The sequence below is a fragment of the Macrotis lagotis genome, chromosome 4 (genome assembly GCF_037893015.1).
Source record: "Macrotis lagotis isolate mMagLag1 chromosome 4, bilby.v1.9.chrom.fasta, whole genome shotgun sequence".
NCBI classification, from domain to species: domain Eukaryota; kingdom Metazoa; phylum Chordata; class Mammalia; order Peramelemorphia; family Peramelidae; genus Macrotis; species Macrotis lagotis.
Genome location: NC_133661.1, coordinates 201,610,436 through 201,632,615, shown reverse-complemented (window position 1 = coordinate 201,632,615; position 22,180 = coordinate 201,610,436). Strand labels below are relative to the sequence as shown.

The 22,180-nt window shown below is 37.2% G+C and overlaps 1 protein-coding gene across 3 annotated transcripts; it reads left to right on the top strand.

Moving 5' to 3' along the window:
* The first annotated feature begins 7,167 nt into the window (after positions 1-7,167).
* Positions 7,168-17,055, top strand: NDUFAF1 (NADH:ubiquinone oxidoreductase complex assembly factor 1). 3 transcript variants are annotated; one of them, XM_074235133.1, is made up of 7 exons: positions 7,168-7,449; positions 7,560-7,643; positions 8,555-8,639; positions 11,186-11,841; positions 13,573-13,758; positions 15,727-15,801; positions 16,816-17,055. In XM_074235133.1, exons 4-7 carry the CDS (start codon positions 11,257-11,259, stop codon positions 16,957-16,959), a joined length of 990 nt encoding a protein of 329 aa, XP_074091234.1. In that variant the 5' UTR covers positions 7,168-7,449; positions 7,560-7,643; positions 8,555-8,639; positions 11,186-11,256; the 3' UTR covers positions 16,960-17,055. The 3 variants fall into 3 exon arrangements, with proteins under 3 accessions (XP_074091234.1, XP_074091235.1, XP_074091233.1); XM_074235132.1 differs by lacking the exon at positions 8,555-8,639 and having other exon boundaries at positions 7,169-7,449; XM_074235134.1 differs by lacking the exons at positions 7,560-7,643; positions 8,555-8,639.
* The last annotated feature ends 5,125 nt before the right edge of the window (positions 17,056-22,180 follow it).

Below are 22,180 nucleotides of genomic sequence, written 5' to 3'. Positions count from 1 at the left end.
AATGTTGCCATTGCTAATCGCAACTCCCTCCTTTCTTATTTCTCCACTACCATGTACTATATTTTTTCTCTCCTTTCACTCTGACTCTGCTGTAGGGTTGCTGAGTGGCACAGCAGACAGATCCCTGGTCCTGGGGCAAAGAAGCCCTGAGCCCCCATACCACCCCTTAGGCCCAGAATCCACCTGGCCCTATGGCCCTGGGCAGGCCTTCCAATCCCAGCCCCTTGCAAGAAGTAAAAAAGAAAATGTGTTATATCTGACCACTCTCCCACCATGGTCCATCCTGTCCTCCTTTATTCACATCCCCACCCCTTCCCCCTGCTCCCTCCTCCTTCTTACTCCAGATGCCTGTACCCCACTGAGTATATATGCTGTTTCCTCTCCTAGTCACCTCTGATGAGAGCAAAGGTTCCCTCACTCCCCCTTACCTCCCCTCTTCCATATCATTGCAATAGCTCATTGTAATAAAAAAAATCTTATTATATGAAATATCTTGGCCTATACCCCTCTCCTTTTTCTTTCTCCTATTACATTTCCCTTTTTTTTTCTATTGACTCCATTTTTACACCATATTTTATCTTCAAATCCAGCTTTCTCCTGTGCTTCAACTATAAAAGCTCCCTCTACCTGCTCTATTAACTGAGAAGGTTCATATGAGTTTTATCAGTGTCATTTTTCTATGCAGGAATACATGCAGTTCAACATCATTAAGTCCCTCATATTTCTGCCCCCTCTCTTCCAATCTCCATGCTTCACCTGAGTCCTGTATCTGAAGATCAAACATTCTATTCAGCTCTGGCCATTCCAAAAGGAACCTTTGAAATTCCCCTGGTTCATTGAAAGTCCATCTTTTTCCCTGGAAGAGGACATTCAGCCTTGCTGGGTAGTTGATTCTTGGCTGCATTCTAAGCTCTTTTGCCTTCCGGTATATTATATTCTAAGCCCTACGAGCTTCAAATGTAGTTGCTGCTAAGTCCTGTGTGATCCTGACTGCAGCTCCACGATATTTGAACTGTGTCCTTTTGGCTGCTTGTAATATTTTGTCTTTGACTTGGGAGTTCTAGAACTTGGCTATAATATTCCTGGGGGTTGTTTTTTTGTGATCTCTTTCGGGGTGGGGGGATTGATGGATTCTCTCCATTTCTATTTTGCCCTCTGCTTCTAGAATATCAGGGCAATTTTCCTGTAGTAATTCTTTGAAAATGATGTCAAGGTTCTTTTCCTGATCATGACTTTCAGGTATTCCAATAATTTTTAAATTATCTTTCCTAAGTCTGTTTTCCATATCAGTTGTTTTTTCAATGAGATATTTCACATTTTCTTCTAATTTTTCATTTTTTTGGTTTTGAAGTATTGATTCCTGATTTCTGGTAAATTCATCAATCTCCCTGAATTCTATCCTTTGTCTGAAGGATTTGTTCTCCTCAGAGAGTTTTCTTATCTCTTTTTCCATCTGTCCAATTTTGCTTTTTAAGGCATTCTTCTCCTCAATAACTTTTTGAACTGTTTTGTCCATTTGACCTAAGCTGGTTTTTAGCATGCTATTTTCTTCTGCATTTTTTGGATTTCCTTGACTAAGCTGCTGACTTCATTTTCATGTTTTTCCTGCATCTCTCTCCTTTTTTTTCCCAGTTTTTCTTCCAACTCCCTCATTTGATTTTCAAAGTCTTTTTTGAGCTCTGCCATAGCCTGAGCCCAATTTTTTTTTCTTGGAGTCTTTAGATGCAGGAGCTTGTGCTTCCTCATCTTCAGACTGAGTATTTTGATCCTTCTTGGGCTCATTTGCAAAATATTTCTCAATGGTCTTCCTCTTGTTTCTTTGCTTGCTCATTTTCCCAGCCTGGGCCTGATTTTGGGGTGCTTCCTGAGCTTTTGGGACACTCCCACAAGGGTCTCAGTGTGTGAGGGTCTGTCCCCCCTCCTGGTCTGTGAATGACCAGAAGCGCCCCCCTCTGCCACGGGGCTGAGGTGGGGGGGGGCCCTGCTGTTCTATGGGGGGGGGGGCTAGACTGGGATCAGGATCTGAATGTAGTCAGAACCCCAGAGTCCTGTTCCAGAGGCAGAGGACAGAGCTCAGCAGTCTCTCTTCACTCCCCTCCCTCAGCTCAGTGGGCTCATGCCCTGGGGGCTCCTGCTTACAGCCCCACCTGCTTCTGTTTCTGGATCTGGGCCTCAAGGAAAGACCAAGCTGCTGGCTGTGTGCCCTGAGGGCTGGGCTCCACGTGCTAGCTCTGGCAGAGGTCCCCCTCTGTTTCCCCACTTTGTGCTTGATGCTCCCCGGGGTGCAGCTCAGGAGACTCCCCCGCTGCTGTGAGCCACGGCTCCCAGCACCCTGGGGCTGCCTCCGGTAGGCTGAAGTTCTTTCACTCTGGCGGGCCACCCCTCTGGCAGGCTGCCCCTCCGACCCAGGGGAGCAGAGCCTTTCTGCTCTTTTCCAGGTTACCTTGAGTAGGAGAACTGCCTTAATGGGTCCCTCTGTGGATTCTGTCTCTTGAAAGTTTAGAGTCCTTAGTTTCAAGTTTTATCACAGAGCACCTAAGACTGGATCACTTCTTCAAGAGTTCTTAAAAAACTAATTTAAACAAATTAACAACTTTGAGAAAGTTGCAGTATATAAAGTAAACTCACACAAATCATTATCATTTCTGCATAGTACCATCAATCAAAACCCAGCTGGAAGAGACAGAAAGATAAATTTCATTTTAAATAATTATAATTATTATATAAAATACTTGGGAGTCTACCATCTGTATGTTAAAACACATACAGATCTATATAAATACAGTTATAAAACACTTCATACAAATAAAGACGTCTAAATAATTGGAAAAATATTAATTGTTCATGGGTAGGCCAAATAAAATAATAAAAATTACAATACTAACTAAATTAATTTGTGTTCAGTGCTATGCCAATTAAACTACCATAGAATTACTTTATAGAGCTAGAAAAAAATTAAAAAATTATCTGAATGGAGGGCAGCTAGGTGGCACGGTAGATAGAGCACTGGCCCTGGAGTCAGGAGTACCCTAAGTTCAAATCTGGCCTCAGACAACTTAATAATTACCTAGCTGTGTGGCCTTGGGCAAACCACTTAACCCCATTGCCTTGCAAAAATCTTAAAAAAAAATCATCTGAATGAACAAAAAGCAAAAAATATCAAGGGTATTAATTTTTAAAATAGAAAGGCAAGGGTTCTAAAAGTTACAAACTGACCAAAGGGAATAACAACAATACTCAATACCTCAAAACAGCACTATAAAGCTGAAATCATCAAAAAAAAAATTTGGTACTGGGTAAGAAGTAGAGTCATTAATACAAAAATATTTCTAGAAGCTCTTGTGGTAGTAAAGTGTTAGAAACAAGATGTTCAGCATTTGGGGCATCCAGCAAGTTATGGCATACAAATGAAAGAGAATACTAATATTATGTAAGAAATAATAAAGGGAATGCTTTCATAAAAATTTGGAATAATTTACATGAATTAAAATGAAGTGAGCTCAAAAAGGAGAACATAATATATAATAACAGCAATATTGAAAAGACTTCATCACTCTGATCAATACCATGACCCAACATAATTCCAAAGGATTCATAATGAATGTGCTATTCATTTCCTGTTAGATAAGTGAGGAAAATAGTGTATACATAATTTACCTAGATTTTAGTAAAACTTTTAATAAAGTATCACATATTTTTTTTGGAAAAAAAACCCAAAAAACCCTCAAAGACATAGAAATGATCAGGAAATATAGCTTAAAAAATTGATTTTAGTCTATAGGAACAATTTAACTGGGGGGTGATTGTAATCTATTTTTCAAAGAGCTTTGTGTCTAGAATAAGGATTTTGGAAATAAGAACTTTCTTTTGGGGGGTCTTCATTAGTTCTTCTGGTGGAGTAGTGAACTGGTCCAACTATTATGGAGAATCATTTGGAACTAATATTTTTGTATATATAGTTGCTTTGTTCTCTTTGGGGGTTACAATCCTAATGGTGGTATTGCTGGGTCAAAGGTATGCATAGCTTTATAGCCCTTTGGGCATAGTTCCAAATGATTCTCTGTAATAGTTGGATTAGTTCACTACTTCACTAGAAGTTCATCAGTGTACCTATTTCTCCTCATTCTCTCTAGCACCTGCCATTTCTGATATGTGTGAGCTGTTATTTTAATTTGCATTTCTCTAATCAGCAGTGTTTTAGAACATTTTTCATTTGATGACAGCTTTAATTTCTTCATCTGTAAAGTCCTTTGACCATTAATCAATTAAGCATTTATCAATTGAAGAATTGCTTATTTTTTATAAATTTGTCAGTTCTAAATCTAGTACATATTTGAGAAATGAGGGTTTTATCAATACTTCCTACAAATTTTTAAATATTACTTTATTGTATATGTACTTTTTTTAAACATAATGCAGTTTCCCAGCTTAATTATTTTAATTAGATCTATTTTTACTTTTGCTTTGTCTGAGATAATGATTACTTATCCCTGTCTTTTTACCTTAGTCTGAAGAATATTAGATTTTTGTTTCAATTCTTTATTTTTAATTTTAATTCTGTGCCTTTCTGGTTCATCTGTGTCTTGTAAACAATATATTGTTGGATTCTGATTTCTAACCCATTCTGTTATCTATTTCCATTTTATGGGTGACCTCATCCCATTCACATTCACATTCACATTCACAGTTAAACTTAATTTAAATTAATTAATTCTCTATTTCCCTTCATTCCATTTTCTTCTGTTTCTCCCTCCTCAAGAGTCTGGTCTTGCTTCTAACCACTGCCTCCCTTAACTTGTCCTTTCTTTTATCATTTCCTCACCCCTTTCTCTTATTAAATTGAAGGATGGAGGCACAATGGTAGAGTGGTAGAAACTGATGAAGCTGAGCTCTTCTCTATAAACAGATATAGAAAATGGATCAGACCAAATCCTGTTAAGGTAAACCTGAAAAAGTCTCACTGAGTCATTTGCCCAGCCCAGTTTAGCAGAGGGAGGCAGAGAGAGAGGTTTACAGACACTGATGTGCTGAGATTAGATTGGACTAGGAGCTAGCCAGTAGGGAAAGCTATGTACCAGGGGAAGGGAAGATCTCATCTCAGACTCAGGCTCTGGCACTGTAATGGGTCACATGTTCACTGGAAACTTTGTAACCCAATACTAGTTCTGAATCGTAGATTTAACTTGAATATGAGGAAGTTCATTCAGTTCAGAAGCAAGCAGTTGCAACCACAGAGGAATGACTTAGATCCCAGAAGTGGGGTAGAGACTCAGTTCTACCAACTAGCCCTGCCTGCAGAAGAATAACCAGGGCAAAGAATAACCAGACCAAAGGCAAGCCTACAATTTGCCACAGTGAATCAGTACAACCTTTCAGCTGACTGATAAGGGCTGAATCCAGCAACAAGCTACTCTTGCTCACACCAAACACTTATTTGGAACTTGTGGAATTCAGAACAGGGGTGCCCTGGATCAGATCATTCTGGAAGCATTGAAAGCTTGCAGCCTATTCCTGAGAATCTGAAATAACATAACCCCAAGAAAACAGAATAGGACCAACTCAGACTTCACCTCTAGGACTCAACTTCTAGGAGTCCTAATAACAAGTCTGAAGTCAAGAAGTAGACTAGAAGAATGAATAAACAAAAAAAAAAAAAGGAAAAGGAAGTACATACAGTGAATTATCCTGGTAGCCTGGAAGGTCAAGGCACAGATACAAAAGAAGAGAATAAATTCAAAACATCTGTAAGTAAAACCCCAGAGAAAATATAAATTGAAAAAAATTCAATTAGAATTCCTGTAAGAAATGGAGAATTGAAAAATGTTTTATAGATTAAATGAAAATAATTGAAGAAAAAATTAGAAAGGAAATGATAGTTATGTAAGAGTTGGAAAGGGAATGAACTTGGTACAACAGGTGTAAAAACTTGCCCAATCAACAAACTCTCTGAAAATTAGAATGAACCAAATAGGAGCCAATGACTTCATGAAACAACAAAAATATTTTTAAAAGTCAAAATACTGAAAAAATATCAAAAAACAATTGACCTAGAAATCAAATTGAGAAAAAAAGTGAGTCCTCAGACTATCTGAACACAATGACAAAAAAAAAATCTAGATGTCTTATTTCAAGAAAACTGTTCAGATCTCTTAAGAATTTACCAGTGACCTTTTGAAACAAACCTCCATATGAAAACTTTTAGGGAACATCATGGTCGGAGTAGTTTCCAGATCAAAGGGGAAAAAAAATACTGCTAGAAGCAAAAAAAAAAAAAAAAAAAGAATTCAAGTACTGAGGAGCCACAGTGGGAATTAGCCTGGAATAAGCCACACCTAAGAGGAGAGAAGAAGAGAATAACAATATTCCAGAAGGCAAAGAATTTGTGCTTATAGCCAAGAATAACTTTACCCAGCAAAACTGAATATAATGTATATGGGGGGGGGAAGGGGAGGGTCAGGAGGATTTTGACTGATTAAATATATATGTGTATATATATATATATATATATATATATTTTAAGTAGGAGATGGATTTTGTTGATTCAAAAATTAAAAATTTAATAAAATTAAACAAACAATATTTGTTTAAAAAATTGAAACTGAGAGAATTCAATTTGGAAAAGGAGGGGCAGAAGGACCAAGAAAATAGGAACTATATGGAGGAACAAAACGGGAAAAGCTGGGATCTATCAGTAATGATAATAGTGTAATAATAGGTATCCCTTTAACATTTTCAAAACTCTTCCCAAATATTATCTCATTTGATCATCACAAAAAAAGTCAGAAAGTAGTAATAATAGGTATCTCTTTAACATTTTCAAAACTCCAAATATTATCCCATTTGATCACCACAAAAAACTTCAGGAAGTAGGTCTTACTATTATTCCCATTTTACAGATGAGGAAACTGAGGCAGGCGGTTAGTTAAGTGTCTGAATTTGAAGTGAGATCAGTCTGGCTTCACCTGCGCCACTTTCGAGGTGCTAAAGTCTAGGAGAATTTCCTACTGATCTTCCGGGGCATTAAAAAGACTAAGCGGATTGGGCGTCTTCCAGCATCCATCTGCCGTGGTCGGAACTTTTGTTGCTTGGGGATTCCGTCCCTCGGCGGACCGGAATCTGCTAGGGACGGAGGCGCGGGCGGAAGTTGCGTGCTGAAGCCGGGAGAGGAGATGGGCAGGTCGAGCTGTGCCCGGAGCAGGGAAGCAGAGAGCTGTGAGGTGCGTTTGGGGGAACGCCTTAGGTCTCGCACCACCGACTTCCGGCCTCGGAAGAAGCATGATTAGGGAGAATTAGGGGTCAAGTCGGCACCCCAGACTGGGAGGGGGAAGGGGTGCCGGTCTCCGGGGCTCCGTCACTACCCGGACGTGGTTCTCATTTTTCGGAGGATTCCAGATTTTTGGCTGAGAAGGGACGCAAGAGTCTTCTGACCCAAACGTCTGAGTTTTACAGGTGAGGAAGCCCAAGTCACGGAGGTGATAACCAGGGCCGGCCAAGGTGGGATTCGAACCCAGGTCTCCAAATCTAAAGCGTTTTTAACCGAGCCTTGCTTTCATTAATAGAGTTTTAAGTCGCTCCCTCTCGAGGTCGAGATCCTGCTGGTGGGCTTCCTTGAGAGCTGGAAGGGATGTTACTGGCCATAACAGGTGAGGAACTCAGATTAAATGCTTTGCCTGCTTCTGGAGCAAGATTTGAACCCAAGTCCAAGCATCTTTTATCTTGGCAGACAGAGAAGGGCTTAGGGGATGAGAGAAGATGATGGGAACCTTGCCTACCTTTCTGCTTCACCTTTGTGAGCAGCAAATGACATCATACCAGTGATTTAACTTTGAAGAGTTTTAAAAATCAAACAAATAGAACCTCGTGCGTAGCTATAAGAAAGATGGAAATGTGAGCATTGTTGTCTTCCATTAATTAACATCAGGCCTTAGACACTGGCTGTGCTACTCTGAGCCAGTCCCAAAGTTTGTCTCAGTTCCTCGCCTGTAAAATGAGCTGCAGAAGGAAATGGCAAACTATTCTAGCGTGCTTGCCAAGAAAACCTCAAAGGGGATCACCCCTGAAAGGACTCAGTAACAGGCTGTATTCAAGCCTTGGAACTGAACTGATTGACTAGTGGTAAGAATTTCAGATTTACTAAAATGCAAAAACTTGCCCATAGCTGGGAATGTTTTACAGTTTGAAATGTTGGGAAATTTTCTTTACATTTCTTTTTTTAAAAATATTTGTTTTAATCAGCCATTCTTAGGCATTGACTAATTGAACTCCCTGTAATGCATAATCATCTTCCAAAATTTAGTCCTTGGGGGCAGCTAGGGTGGCGCAGTGGATAGATAGAACACTGGCCCTGGAGTCAGGAGTCCCTGAGTTCAAATTCCGCCTCAGCTAGCTGTGTGGCCTTGGGCAAGCCACTTAACCCCATTGCCTTGCAAAAACCTAAAAAAAAAAAATGACAAAATTTAGTCCTTTATCATTGTTCATTCATATTTACATTTTTATGCTTCACTTTTGTGTTTGAACCTCAAAGTTTCTACCCAGCTCTGATCTTTTCTTTAAGAATGCTTGGGAAGGCAGCTAGGTGATGAAGTAGATAGAGCACCAGCTCTGGAGTCAGGAGTACCTGGATTCAAATCTGTCCTCAGGTACTTAATAATTTCCTAGCTGTGTGGCCTTGGGCAAGTTACTTAACCCCACTGCCTTGCAAAAACCTAAAAAGAAAAATGCTTGGAAGGCCTTGATTTCATTAGGGATCTATTTTTTCCCTTGCAACATTATTTTCAGTTTTGATGGGTATGTAATTTTTGACTGTAAATCCATATCATATTCTTTGTCTTCTAGAACATGATATTCCAAGTTCTATTCTGCTTTATTGTGAGGCTGCAAAAAAGTGTGATCCTATCCTGATTGTATCTCCTGAGTACTTGAATTATTTCTTTCTAGTTGTTTGTGGGATTTTTACTTTGACCTGAAAGCTCTGGATTTTGATTATGATAATAGCCAAATATGGAAGTTTTCATTTTGGGGGTGTTTCTTTCAAGAAGATCAATAGTTTCTTTCTTTTTTACTTTGTCTTCTGATCCTTTTTTTTTTTTTAGGTTTTTGTAAGGCAAACGGGGTTAAGTGGCTTGCCCAAGGCCACACAGCTAGGTAATTATTAAGTGTCTGAGACCGGATTTGAACCCAGGTACTCCTGACTCCAGGGCCTGTGCTTTTTCCACTGCACCACCTAGCTGCCCCTGGCAATTTTCTTTTAAGATTTCTTCTCTTAGGATGCTTAAACTTTTTTTTTTAATCATGATGTTCGGATAGTCAAATAATTCTTTTTTTTTTGTTTGTTTGTTTTTGTTAGACAATGGGGTTAACTGACTTCTTTGTGGTCACAAAACTAGGTAATTTTTAAGTGTTTGAGGTCAAATTTGAACTCAGATCCTCTTTACTCCAGGGCTGGTACTCTATCCCACTGCGTCACCTAGCTGTCTCCAGTCCAATAATTCTTAAGTTTTTTCTTTCTTGATCTGTTTTGTTTCTGCTATGATTTATTTTACATTTTTCACTGCTATTATATATCTTCTGATTTTTTTAGTCTTTTGATTTTGTTTTAATATTTCTATTTGCCTCTGAAGTCATTGGTTTCTATTTGGTTCATTTTTCAGGAAGTTGTTGCTTAGGCAATATTTTGTATTTTTTTGTATCTGCTATTTCTTTTCCAGCTTTCATTTCTTTCCCAATTTTTCCTCAAGCACTATAATTTTATTTATAATTTATTTTTTCTTAAAAAAAACAAAAGGGGAGGCTAGGTGGCACAGTGGATAAAACACCAGCCTCGGAATCAGGAGTACCTGGGTTCAAATACTGTCTCAGACACTTAATAATTACCTAGCTGTGTGGCCTTGGGCAAGCCACTTAACCCCATTTGCCTTAGAAAAACCTAAAAAAAATATTCTTTCTTCATCTCTTCTAGGAGTTCTAGTTGAATTGTGCTCAAGCTGTGTTTTTCTCTCAAACTTTGCTTGTTGTTGCTTTGGAGTCATTCTCTAATGCATTTGTGTCTTGAACTTCCCTGCAACCATCATAGCTCATTATAATGTGATTCTTTTTTTGGTTTGTCCATCTTCCATCCTACTTCCTGAATTCAGGATGGAGCTTTGTAGAACTTTTGCATTAAAGATTTTATTTATTTTGAATTTTACAATTTTCCCCCTAATCTTATTTCCCACCCCCTACAGAAAGCAATTTGTCAGTCTTTACATTGTTTCCATGTTATACATTGTGTAGAACTTTTGGAGGGGGGAGGTCTGAGGCAGTCCTATTGCTACTTTCTTGAGTTATTGAAGGTTTGTTATTCCAGAATCTCAAGGACAGGCTGCTTACCCTCAAACTTTCAGTGTTTCCAGAGTGATAAGTCTGATTGCCAAAGATCTCAACCCTGCAAATTCCAGACTTGTGTTTAAGTCTGAGCAAGAGTAGCGTGTGGCTAGATTCAGCCTTATCAGCCAGCTGGAAAGTGGTATCAGTTCACAATGGCAGAACTGTAGGCTTGTCTGGCAGGGCTAGATGCTAGAATTGAGACCTTGCCCTGAGCTTGGAGACTCAGCTACTCTGCTGCTAAGGCTAGTTTTTGAACTTCTTTCTCGATTCATCATCCAAGGCCTCCCTGCTGGAAAACAGCACTACCGTTCCCAGATCCTCTTCTTACTCTGCTCTGGATCTTTGACCTTGGATTGGAAAGTGTGTGGCAAGGCTGCCAGTTGGCATATGTCTCCATTTCTGATAGGTCTGGGGCTTCATTTTGTGCTGGTGCGTGCCCTCTTCCTGGAGAACCCTGTCCTTGTCCCTAGTGTCTTGCCAAGCTCTCTGTCACCTTATGTGGACCTGGGCCTGATAAAAGACTCACTATGATTTTTCCTGTATTCCCCCATCATGACTTGGTTTACTTAATTTTATAGATGTGTTTGAAGGAACTGACAGGGGCTCAGTTGCATTATTTTCTTCTGCTCCAACATCTTGGTTTCATCCCCAATTTGCTTTATATTTTCCAGAACTAGTGATATAATTAATTGTTTATATTCCACTTAACCTTAGGCTCACAAAGATGTGGATTATTATGATACATTTTATGGATTCTGATTACAGAAAGAATCAATTCATTGCTAATTTGGTAACTTTTGTATTGTTTCTTTTGTTAAAGGTGGAGCTGGACTTATAGCTGAAATTTCCCTGATGAATTCTGGAGAATTTATAATTTGAATTGGTTCTACTATGGCTTTCCTTCAGAAGTTGTTAAATGGCATTCATTTTCCTAAATTATATGGGATGCAAGATGCTGCACGATGCTTTTTCTTGGGACCTGTATTTGTTGGCTATCCCTCCAGACTGTATAGTACTATTAAAAAAACAGAGGCTGCTTCAGGCAGATCTTTCCCTGAGGGAAAGACTAAAGTTGGATTGGAAAAACAAACTAAGGGTGAAGTTAGTTTAGATCTAATTTCACCTAAGGAAAAGGTTGAAATTAATTTTGACAATGCAATTAGGGCTGAGATAAAAGATCATTTTAAGCATTTAGCAAAGGAATTGGTAGACCATTGTATAGGTCCTGAAGGTCGCCCCTTACAAGAAGTTTTACTGGAAAAAACAAGGGTAATGTGGCAATTTCGCAGTAATGATGATTTGGAGAAATGGCTAGTGTCATCTGATAAGATAATAGGTGGCAGAAGCAAAGCCTTCCTGAAAATGTCCAGTAATAACCAAAGTGCCCTCTTCTATGGGATTCTCAGTACTGAAGTTCCTCATGATGGAGAGACCCAACGGAGTGGATACTGTGCATTGACATCCAGGATTCCAAGGGTAGGTGGGGATAGTCAAGTTCTTTGGTTCTCTGGACTGTCCTCTGCAGTTTCAATTATAGTACATTGCTTTTATTAATAACAAGGGAAATGTATGGACTACCCTTAGCAGAGGACTCTAATTTATACCAAGGGATATATTTGTATCACTTAAATCAAAGGGGAAAAAAATTCTTAGAGGAGAGGGGCAGCTAGGTGGTTTAATGGATAGAGCAACCAGCCCTAGAATCAGGAGGACCTGAGTTCAAATGTGGCCTCAGACACTTAATAATTACCCAACTCTGTGACCTTGGGCAAGTCACTTGACCCCACTGCCTTGCAAAACAAACAAACAAATAAAAAAAGTAGAGTAGAAAGCCCCAAGTTATTTGTTGACTGGCCCCTATTGTTTAACCTGGTCATTTAGACCAGAACAGGTCATTCTAGTGTTGCAAAAGCCCTGAATATTCAGGGCAGGTTTAGAAATGGTAGATGAAGATTTGAATTTGCTGCTTTTTTGTATGTCCATGGCTTAACTTTGAACTAGGGTTCTTGTGGACACCTGTCTCTCTTTAGAGTGAACCCAGATTTTTCAGGGTACTCAGACTGGGAATGGTTAGCGATGTCCCATGCTAGACTCCTACACTCGGTTTGCATTGCATTTGGATTAATTTCAGATTGGGAAGACAAACTGGGAGGAACTTAGTTATTTGTTTGGACTTAATATTGAATTGTGTTGCTACTCTGAAGTTTAACCTTGAGGTCATCCTATACTCTTCCTTCTTGTTCACTCTCCTGTTTCCAAATAGTTACCAAGCCTTGTCTAGTTTACCTCTACATCTCTAACTTCCTCCCCTCTGTTCACTAATTTGACCACATTCTCATCATCCCCTGACTATTATTGTAATCTCTTAATTGCTTACCCAGTTTCCAGGATCTTCCCTCTCTTAACTCATCTCCCCGCTGCCACAAGAATAATTCTTCTAAAGTACCAGCTTGACCATGCTGCTTTCTTACTCAAAAAAATTCAATGACTACCTACTGTCTGCTTTTCTGTTAGGAGGTGTAGAATCATGGTAGAGCAGAGCTGTTTATCAGAGTTCTTATGACTTTCAAAATTGTTTGTATACTATTTATTTAAAAAAACAACAAAACAACTATTTGTTATATACAAAGCATTGTTTAGGGGAAGGTGGTTTGTCCATGCTGAATATTTGGTTAATTTTAACAATAAAAAATTTATTAAGTGCCTTCTATGTGTAATGCATATTGATTCTGGAATAGAAAGATGAGAAATGATACTCCCTACCCTCAAGAAGCTTACAGTCTAACAGGGATATAGAGAACCACAGATAAGTACAATACAAGTGGTCTATAGATTCATTGACTCCTATCCTGCAGAATGGAGCAGGAGGAGTTATATAAATTCAGAAATATAGAGTCATATTGTCTCAGGCTCAGATAATAATAATTATTCAATGTTATGTTTTCATTGTGATCAATTATTATTAAATTTGAATTTAGTAATTTAGAAATTAGTAATTTAGAATTTAGTAATTAATTTAGAAATTAGTAAAAATGATTCTTTCTGCAAGAAAGACAAAACAAGCGAGTTTTCTAAATATGAATATTTTAGATGATGATCTATATTTTACAACTAGGGGAGAATGCTTTCATTAATATAAATAATAGGTTATTTTATTAAAATTGTCAATGTATACTACATCAACTTAACCTTTTCCCATGCCTTTAGGGTGCTTTTGAGAGGAAGAAATATTATGATTGGTCCAGTTTTAATACTCTGTATCTCCGAGTGCGTGGGGATGGTCGGCCCTGGATGGTGAATATCAAAACAGACACTGACCTGATCCATAAAAGTCATTATTTGCATAGTTACTTCATGTTCACACGTGGGGGGCCATATTGGCAGGAGGTCAAGGTAGGAACACAAAAAACTTTCTCTCATTTCTGAAACAGATTCTTTGCAATCATGACTTTCTTGATTTTCTGTGTCTCAGTAATCTCTGGGAGAGATTGAAAGGGTGGAGTATGGAACTGCTTTTTGGAGAATAGAAGGGCTGACTTTTGCTTTTTTTGGCAGACTAAGTGTCATAATACCTTGTATGTTGACATATTAGAGTAAGGGGATATTCATGACTATGTAAAGTTAGCAGATTTTGATCAATGCCAAATGTATAAATAGATTTAAAAACTTTTTTTACATATAATTTATATTATAGCAACTTTGAAAAATCTCTACTAAATGATGGCTCTTAAATTCTCAAGGAAGTGAAATAAGAGTCTTAGGGATTAAAGTTATTGCAACATTATGGAACAAAATTGTCTTATTTCTTAGGAATACAAACAAAAGGCCTGGGGATGTTATTTTTGAGATTGTGTTTTTAATTCCTTAACTCATCTATTTGAGCTAGTATTAAAATTCCTCTTCCTTTAGTTAGTGCTTGCTTCAGGTTATCACAGAATGGCTAGTACATATCTAGCACCTAGTAGGTGTTTATTAATTGTTTGTTGATTGATTGAACCTTTCATATACATTATTATATTTGACTTAATCCTTAAAGAGAATTCCTTGGAGTGATTTAGGACAGGTATTATTTATCCTCAATTTATAGATTAGGAAATTGAGATTTAGAGAGGCTAAATAAATTGGACAAGGTTGCTTAGTTTGTAAGGGGCAAGACTTGAAACCAGGTTTACTGATGTATCGGTTTCCATATTATTCATCTTTTGGTCAAAGAAGCAGAGAGCTAGCTAGCATCACTAATCTCATGTCAGGAAGATTTAAGGTGCCTAGAATACTGTTTCTTCCAAACCAAAAAGAATTTTTTTGTGTAAATATTTTTAGTCATTAGCAAATTGTTTTCCTTGCTTTCTCTGTATAAATCTTTTAACAATGCTTGACTTAAATGATTTTGCTCCCAGTAATAATTTTTGGATCAGCAAGGAAATGAGATGCCATTTGAGATATATCTATTAATATATATTAACTTTTTGATATTGTTTAACCCTTAGTGAATTGGAAAAGAGTAAGACTCTAAAAGATTAATTAAAATTATTAAAGTTTATGGTGTTCACATGATTCCTTCTCTTTTCATTTTAAGGAAAGGTTATATCAGGATTAAAGATGGGGAAATTATTTAATGGGGAATAATACAATTTCAACTTGTGTATATATCTAATACATTTAAAGTTTCTGACTAGCTTTTTTTTTAACTTTACTAGTTAAGTAATCTGAATTTCCTTATTTGTATAATCTTATCCCACTATACATTCCATATTACATATGGAATGTATATTGGGATAAATTCATTTTTATTCAGAACTTAACATCAAATAAAACTGGCACTTTTATATATAGGAACAGAAAAAGAGAATTCAACTTTGCATAGTCTTGAGGTACATATCTACATCTCTATGTTTTTGAGATATATACATGTAGGAAATAGGGATTGGTTAAGTGTTTTTATGAAATTCATATGCCTAGGAGATGAACTCTACAAAAATACTTTAGGGAAATGGTGAGTATAAACTTATTTCTTATTCAGTTGTTAGATCAGGATGATTCCAGATAGATTTTTCAGAAAAGTAAGTTTGTAATACAGGGATAAAAATGGTCAGTTGGATGAGAAGTGATGAGATTGGGAAAGGGACAACAGAAAAGGTGGGTTTTGTTTGTAAAATAGAGAACATAAGATGTAGCACATTAACTGGAGACCATTAGGTATATAGAAAAATATGTATCTATTATCTAAATGCAGTATTACATTATGAATGTAGATTTAAGTTTAAATTAACGATCATTCCCTTATGTGGCCAAATCTAAGTAAATGTTTAAGTTCTCTGCATCTCAAGCATGAATAATGAGATGTGTGCTTTCTTACTTCAGATTCCATTCTCCAAGTTTTTTTTATCCAGTAAGGGAAGAATCCAGGATAGCCAGCATCAGTTTCTGACAGATCAGGTAAGTTGGTGGTATATTTTCAAGAGCATGAGGTCTTTTAGTGCAATGCTATTCCAGAGAAGGTGTTCACTACATTTTCCACATATAGTAAAGGATGACTGTTTATATCTGAAAAATGCCAATCTTATGTCTAAGCTGATTGTTACTTCTTTTATTAGACAGCCTAAGAAATGAAAGAACTATAATATTTCCATCTTTGTAGAGCCACAGTATTGTGTTTCATTTTTTTTTTTTGTTTTTTTGCAAGGCAAATGGGGTTAAGTGGCTTGCCCAAGGCCACACAGCTAGGTAATTATTAAGTGTCTGAGACTGGATTTGAACCCAGGTACTCCTGACTCCAAGGCTGGTGCTTTATCCTCTACGCCACCTAGCCGCCCCATTGTGTTTCATTTTTAAAATAGGGTAGAACAGTTAAGAATCCAGGGCCTAGAGGGAAGGCTAGGTGGTGCAGTGGATAGAGCACTGTCCCTGGAGTCAGGAGTACCTGAGTTCAAATCCAGCCTCAGACACTTAATAATTACCTAGCTGTGTGGCCTTGGGCAAGCCACTTAACCCCATTTGCCTTGCAAAAACCTAAAAAGAGAAAAAAAGAATCCAGGGCCTTCTTAAAATATTACAAGTTTATTCCTGAAATGGAATAAGACAGCAGTGAAGTGAATGAGAGAAAGAGAAGAGCCACCACTCAAAAATCTATAAACACTCTTAAAATAACTTTGTGAAGTAAAAGTGACATTATTTTACATATGAGGAAGGTGAAAGACAAGAAAGGCTGTGGTGTGGCAAGGTAGTGCCAGAGCCAGGTTTCAGACACCCAGTGGCCTGGGTGGACAAATGATAATCTCCTTTAGCTTTCCTAGAGAGTATGGGACCTTTTTTAATACTTCCCAAGGATTAGCTGGATTTTACATGTCCTTATTAGAACATAGAAACATCTTAGACTCAGCTATAGTAAGCATCTGAAAGAATTAAGGATATATCTAAGCAATATAATTATTTTCTCCCTTTTCAATGCAGATCAGTAGTATTGGATTCACCCTGGCTGATAAAGTTAACGGTCCATTCTACCTGGAAATAGATTTTATTGGAGTGTTTCATGACCCAGCCCATACTGAAGAATTTGCCTATGAAAATAGTGAAAAGATATGTGGGAATTTGTAGCCTTCACAGTGGATCATCATTTGTTTGTAATTAAGTAATTGCTATCATTCTTTTACTTGATAGTGATGAAATAAAGTTTTTATTGTTAGTGTTTTATGCAGTGCTATATTTGGTTGGTATGTATTGTGAAACAATCAGTCTCTTTCATTTCTTAAAAGGAACAGGAACAGCCTTGGATTCAAATCTAAAGAGAAAGTAAGGGATATAGAGGACAGGAAAGAGAATCATTTGTTTAAGAAAGTAGGGGATATAGAGGACAGGAAAGAGAATCATTTGTTTAGATAGTTTTTAAGATCTGCAAAGGGCTTTCTTCACAATAACTGTAGTAGGGCGGCTAGGTGGCGTAGTGGATAAAGCACCAGCCCTGGAGTCAGGAGTACCTGGGTTCCAGTCAGTCCTCAGACACTTAATAATTACCTAGCTGTGTGGCCTTGGGCAAGCCACTTAACCTAATTTGCCTTGCAAAAAAAACAAACAACCAATAATTGTGTAGTGATGGCCATATTGATATCCTTTTATAGGGATGGCTAGGTAGTGCAGTGGATAGAGCACCGACCCTGGAGTCAGGAGTACCTGGGTTCAAATCCGGTCTCGGACACTTAATAATTACCTAGCTGTGTGGCCTTGGGCAAGCCACTTAATCCCATTGCCTTGCAAAAACTAAAAAATAAAATAAAATAAATGATATCATTTTACAGGTGAGAAATAAACTGAGAATTCCATGACTTTCTGCCTCAACCATAAGCCAGGGAACCAAAGATTCTAAATTCATTTCAGTTTTCAATTTTTAATTTTCCTCCTCCCTTTCCCTTTGAGAAGGCAAGAAAAACAAAACCTATTATAAATATGTATAGTCATGCAAAACAAATTTCTACATTAGCCATATTATGACCATGGATTCTAACATACCGATTCAGATACTTTAAGACAGACATTCTGCTGTGTCAGGTTTTTAGGATAGCAAAACATATAGTGCTTCTACTGTTGACCCGAAGCTCATTCTCTATTTTTCCATGTGACTGTCTTTATAGGGACTCAGAGAGTTTTTGACTATTATGAATATAAATTTTGAGAAAATTTTTTACATGGATGCCTTGTATTCACATTATTTTAATTTCCAAATTTATACCTCCTCTAACCCATTTTCCTTTGAAATAAAGATTTTTGTTAAAAAAAGAGGTCAGTTCAGCAAAACCTACCAATATATGCATCTGTCTGTCTGACATCTGACAGGATGAACTTTTTATTTTTTTTATTTTTTTAGGTTTTTGCAAGGCAAATGGGGTTAAGTGACTTGCCCAAGGACACACAGCTAGGTAATTATTAAGTGTCCGAGACCGGATTTGAACCCAGGTACTCCTGACTCCAGGGCCGGTGCTTTATCCACTGTGCCACCTAGCTGCCCCCAGGATGAACTTTGAATGTAAATTCTCGAGTGGCAGAATTCAAACAAATTACTTAATGCCAGCAAAATAGATAATATGTATTTGAAAGTTTAGAACTATTTTAAATTTTTATTTGCTTTTTAAATTTTTTTTTGATATTTTTGTTTCTATATTATTATAGTTATCTCAAGTCTGTTTCTTTTTCCTTCCAGAGAGCTAACCTATATAACAAAAATGCTTTTTAGGGAAAAAAAAAAACCCAGTACAAATGATTAATAGACTGAAAATGAGGAGATGAATGACAACTTTAGATCCCTCAAGTGCATGAAGGAGTGGGTTGAGGCTATCCTCTTTTATCTCTTCCTTTTAATCTTGCTTGATCTTTACAATTTTGTTACATTTTGGGGCAGCTAGGTGGCACAGTGGATAAAGCACCGGCCCTGGAGTCAGGAGTACCTGGGTTCAAATCCGGTCTCGGACACTTAATAATTACCTAGCTGTGTGGCCTTGGGCAAGCCACTTAACCCCATTTGCCTTGCAAAAAGCTAAAAAAAAAATCGTTAATTTGATTTTTGTGGGTGTAGTTAAATTTTTCCTTTTACATTATTGAAATTAGTGTGTATATTATTTTCTTGTCTTTGCTTATTTACAGTTCAAAGACATCTTTTCAGGCTTCTATATTCATCACAAACATTTCTTTTTATTAATTAAAGATTTTATTTATTTTGAGTTTTACAATTTCCCCCCCATCTTTCTTTCCTCCCCCACCCCCCACAGAAGGCAATTTGTTAGTCTTTACATTGTTTCCATGGTATACGTTGATCTAAGTTGGATGTGATGAGAAATCATATCCTTAAAGAAGAAACATAAAATATAAGAGACAGCAAGATCAGAGAATAAGATATCAGTTTTTTTTTCTAACTTTAAAGGGAATAGTCCTTGAACTTTGTTCAAACTTCACGGTTCTTTATCTGAATACACACAAACATTTCTTAATATAATTGTGAAAAGTTTGTATCATTTTACAGTTTGACCTTCAATTAATTCCTATGCCTGTAACTCCTCCAACATTGACTGTTGCTATTTTTATCACTTTTGCCAGTTTGTGAAAACTCTTTCAGGTGGTTGTGAACACTTTGCAATTCTTTTGAGAACTGTTTGTTCATGTCTTTTAACAATATAACTATCAGAGAATGTCTAGTCACACATATCCATGCATAGATGTCATATATTTGTTGATATCTTTGATATCAAATCTTCATTAGAGAAATTTGATATCAAGATTTTTTCACATTCAACCACTTCCTTTCTTATCTTCCATACATTAATATCTGTGCAGAAGCTTTTCAGTTTCAGGTAATGTTACCTATTTTGTTTTTAATTTTGAGATAAATGATTGGTTTCTTTTCTAACATTTTTCTATCATTTTATATCATATATTCATTTACAATGTATTGTGGGGGCAGCTAGGTTGGTACAGTGGATAGAGTACCAGCCCTGAGCCCTGGAGTCAGGAGGACCTGAGTTCAAATATGACATTAGACACTTAATAATTACCTACCTGTGTGGTCTTGGGCAAGTCACTTAACCCCATTGCCTTGCAAAAAACCTACCAAAAAAATGTATTGTGGTATGATATTGATTTAGCTTAATTTCTATCAGACTGCTTTCCTATGTCCTAAGCAGTTTTTATCTAACAAGGAGCTTTTTCCCTAGGTAATTTATGTTTTCCAATTTATAAAATACTGGGTTATTGAATTTTCTTGTTTCAGAATTTTTCCTTGTCTGGTCTGTTCCATCTGATCTATTTTCAAACTCATGCCTGGTAGTTTTGATGACTTCTGTTTTATAATATAGCTTGAGGACTAGAAGTGTTTTCTCCCTTCATCCATATAACTTTTTAAAAAATGTTTAAAATAATTTTTTTTGAAATTTACAATTCCCCCCATCTCGCTTCCCTCCCCCCACCCCCACAGAAGTCGTGTATGTCTTTACATTGTTTCCATGCTTTAGATTGATCTAAACTGAATGTGTTGAGAAATATCCTTAAAGAAAAAAAAGATAAGATTACATAAGATCTTACATAATAACTTTTTTTTTTAAATCAAAGGTAATAGTCTTTGGTCTTTGTTCAAACTTTGTAATTCTTTCTCTGGATACAGATGGCATTCTCCATCGTAGATACCTGAAAATTGTCCATTTGTTGCACTGATGGAATAAGCAAGTCCAGGTTGATCATCACCTCCATGTTGCTGTTAGGGTTTACAATGTTCTTCTGGTTCTGCTCATCTCCTCAGCATGCTCCTCTGAATTCCCAGCCCTCCTGGTTTCTAATAGAACAATAGTGTCCACTATTGTTCTATTAGAAACCAGGAGGGACGGGATTTCAGGGAAGCCTGGATGGATTTGCATGAACTGATGCTGAGTGAGAGGAGCAGAACCAGAAAAACACTGTACACCCTTAACAGCAACATGGGGGCTATGGACTTGCTCATTCCATCAGTGCAACAATCGGGAACAATTTTGGGCTGTCTGCAAGAGAATACCATCTGTATCCAGATAAGGAGATGTGGAGTTTGAACAAAGTTCAAGGACTATTCCCTTTAATTTAGAAAAAAACATATCTTATTGTCTGATCTTGTTACCTCTTAGACTTGTCTCTTCTTTAAGGCTATGATTTCTCTCTCATCACATCCAATTTGGATCGAGGTACAACATGGAAACAAAGTAAAGACTTACAGATTGCTTTCCCTGGGGGGGTAGGGGGGAGGGAAGTAGGATTGGGGGGAAATTGTAAAACCCAAATAATATCTTTAATAAAAATAAATAAAAAAAGGTGCCTAGCACATGATACTTAAATGATTTTTCATTCAAAAAGAAGTGTTCCATAATGTATACATACAATTTGTTCAGCCATTCCCCAACTGATGGGCATTCACTCAATTTCCAATTCTTTGCTAGCACAGAGCTATGAATATTTTTGTACAAGTGATGCTTTAATCCTTTCTCATGTGTTCTTCAGGGTACAGATCCAGCAATTGCTGGATCAAATGGTATTGCACATTTTTATTGCCCTTTGGGCATAATTCCAAATTGCTCTCCACAAAGTTTGGATGAGTTCACAGCTCCACGAACAATGCATTAGTGTCTCTGATTTCTCATATCCCCTTCCAACACTGATTATTGTCCTTTTTTGGTCACATTGGCCAGTCTGAGATATCCATATTCCTTTTAATCATTTCTCTTGACATGAGATCTTTTTTTTAAAATGAATTTATTTGGATGCGTAATAAATTTTTTATCTCCTTAGCTTTATTTCATGTGTGTGTGTGTTAGTTTTTTAAATGATGTTTGTCTTTTTGTGAGGCAATGTGACTTGCCCAAGGTCACAAAGGTAGTATGTATAAAGTGCCTGAAGCTGAAGTTGAACTCAGGTGGTCCTCTCCAGGGCCTGTACTCTATCCACTGTGTCACCTATATTGCCCTGTTGTTTCTTGTTAAACAATAGGTTGTAGGATTTATTCAGTCTGTCATTCATATTTGTATTTTTTTGATTAACTCCATTTGCATTTAAAATTATGAGTTAGGTTTATATTTTCTTCCATTTGTCTCTAATGGATTTTATCCAAGTTAGGATCCACCCCCCACCAAACACAATACTTATGTTCCTTTAGTTACTTTATCTTAAATTTTTTTAAGTTGTCTCTCTTCCCAGTGGCTCTCTTCCTCTCACCCCTGGTCCCCTCTTGTTTGTTATTTTGTTTGCTCTTTTTCCTTGGACCACCAAGTTTTATTATTATAAAAAGTATAAAAGACTTAGCTCAGGAGAAGGTGAA

What these genes read in the sequence shown, in the direction of transcription:
- NDUFAF1 (XM_074235134.1), top strand. Translation starts at nt 11,257, where the DNA reads ATGGCTTTCCTTCAGAAGTTGTTAAATGGCATTCATTTTCCTAAATTA. An exon ending in CATATTGGCAGGAGGTCAAG is followed by an intron (nt 13,759 to 15,726) that starts GTAGGAACACAA and finishes TTCTTACTTCAG; the next exon opens with ATTCCATTCTCCAAGTTTTT. An exon ending in ATCAGTTTCTGACAGATCAG is followed by an intron (nt 15,802 to 16,815) that starts GTAAGTTGGTGG and finishes TTTTCAATGCAG; the next exon opens with ATCAGTAGTATTGGATTCAC.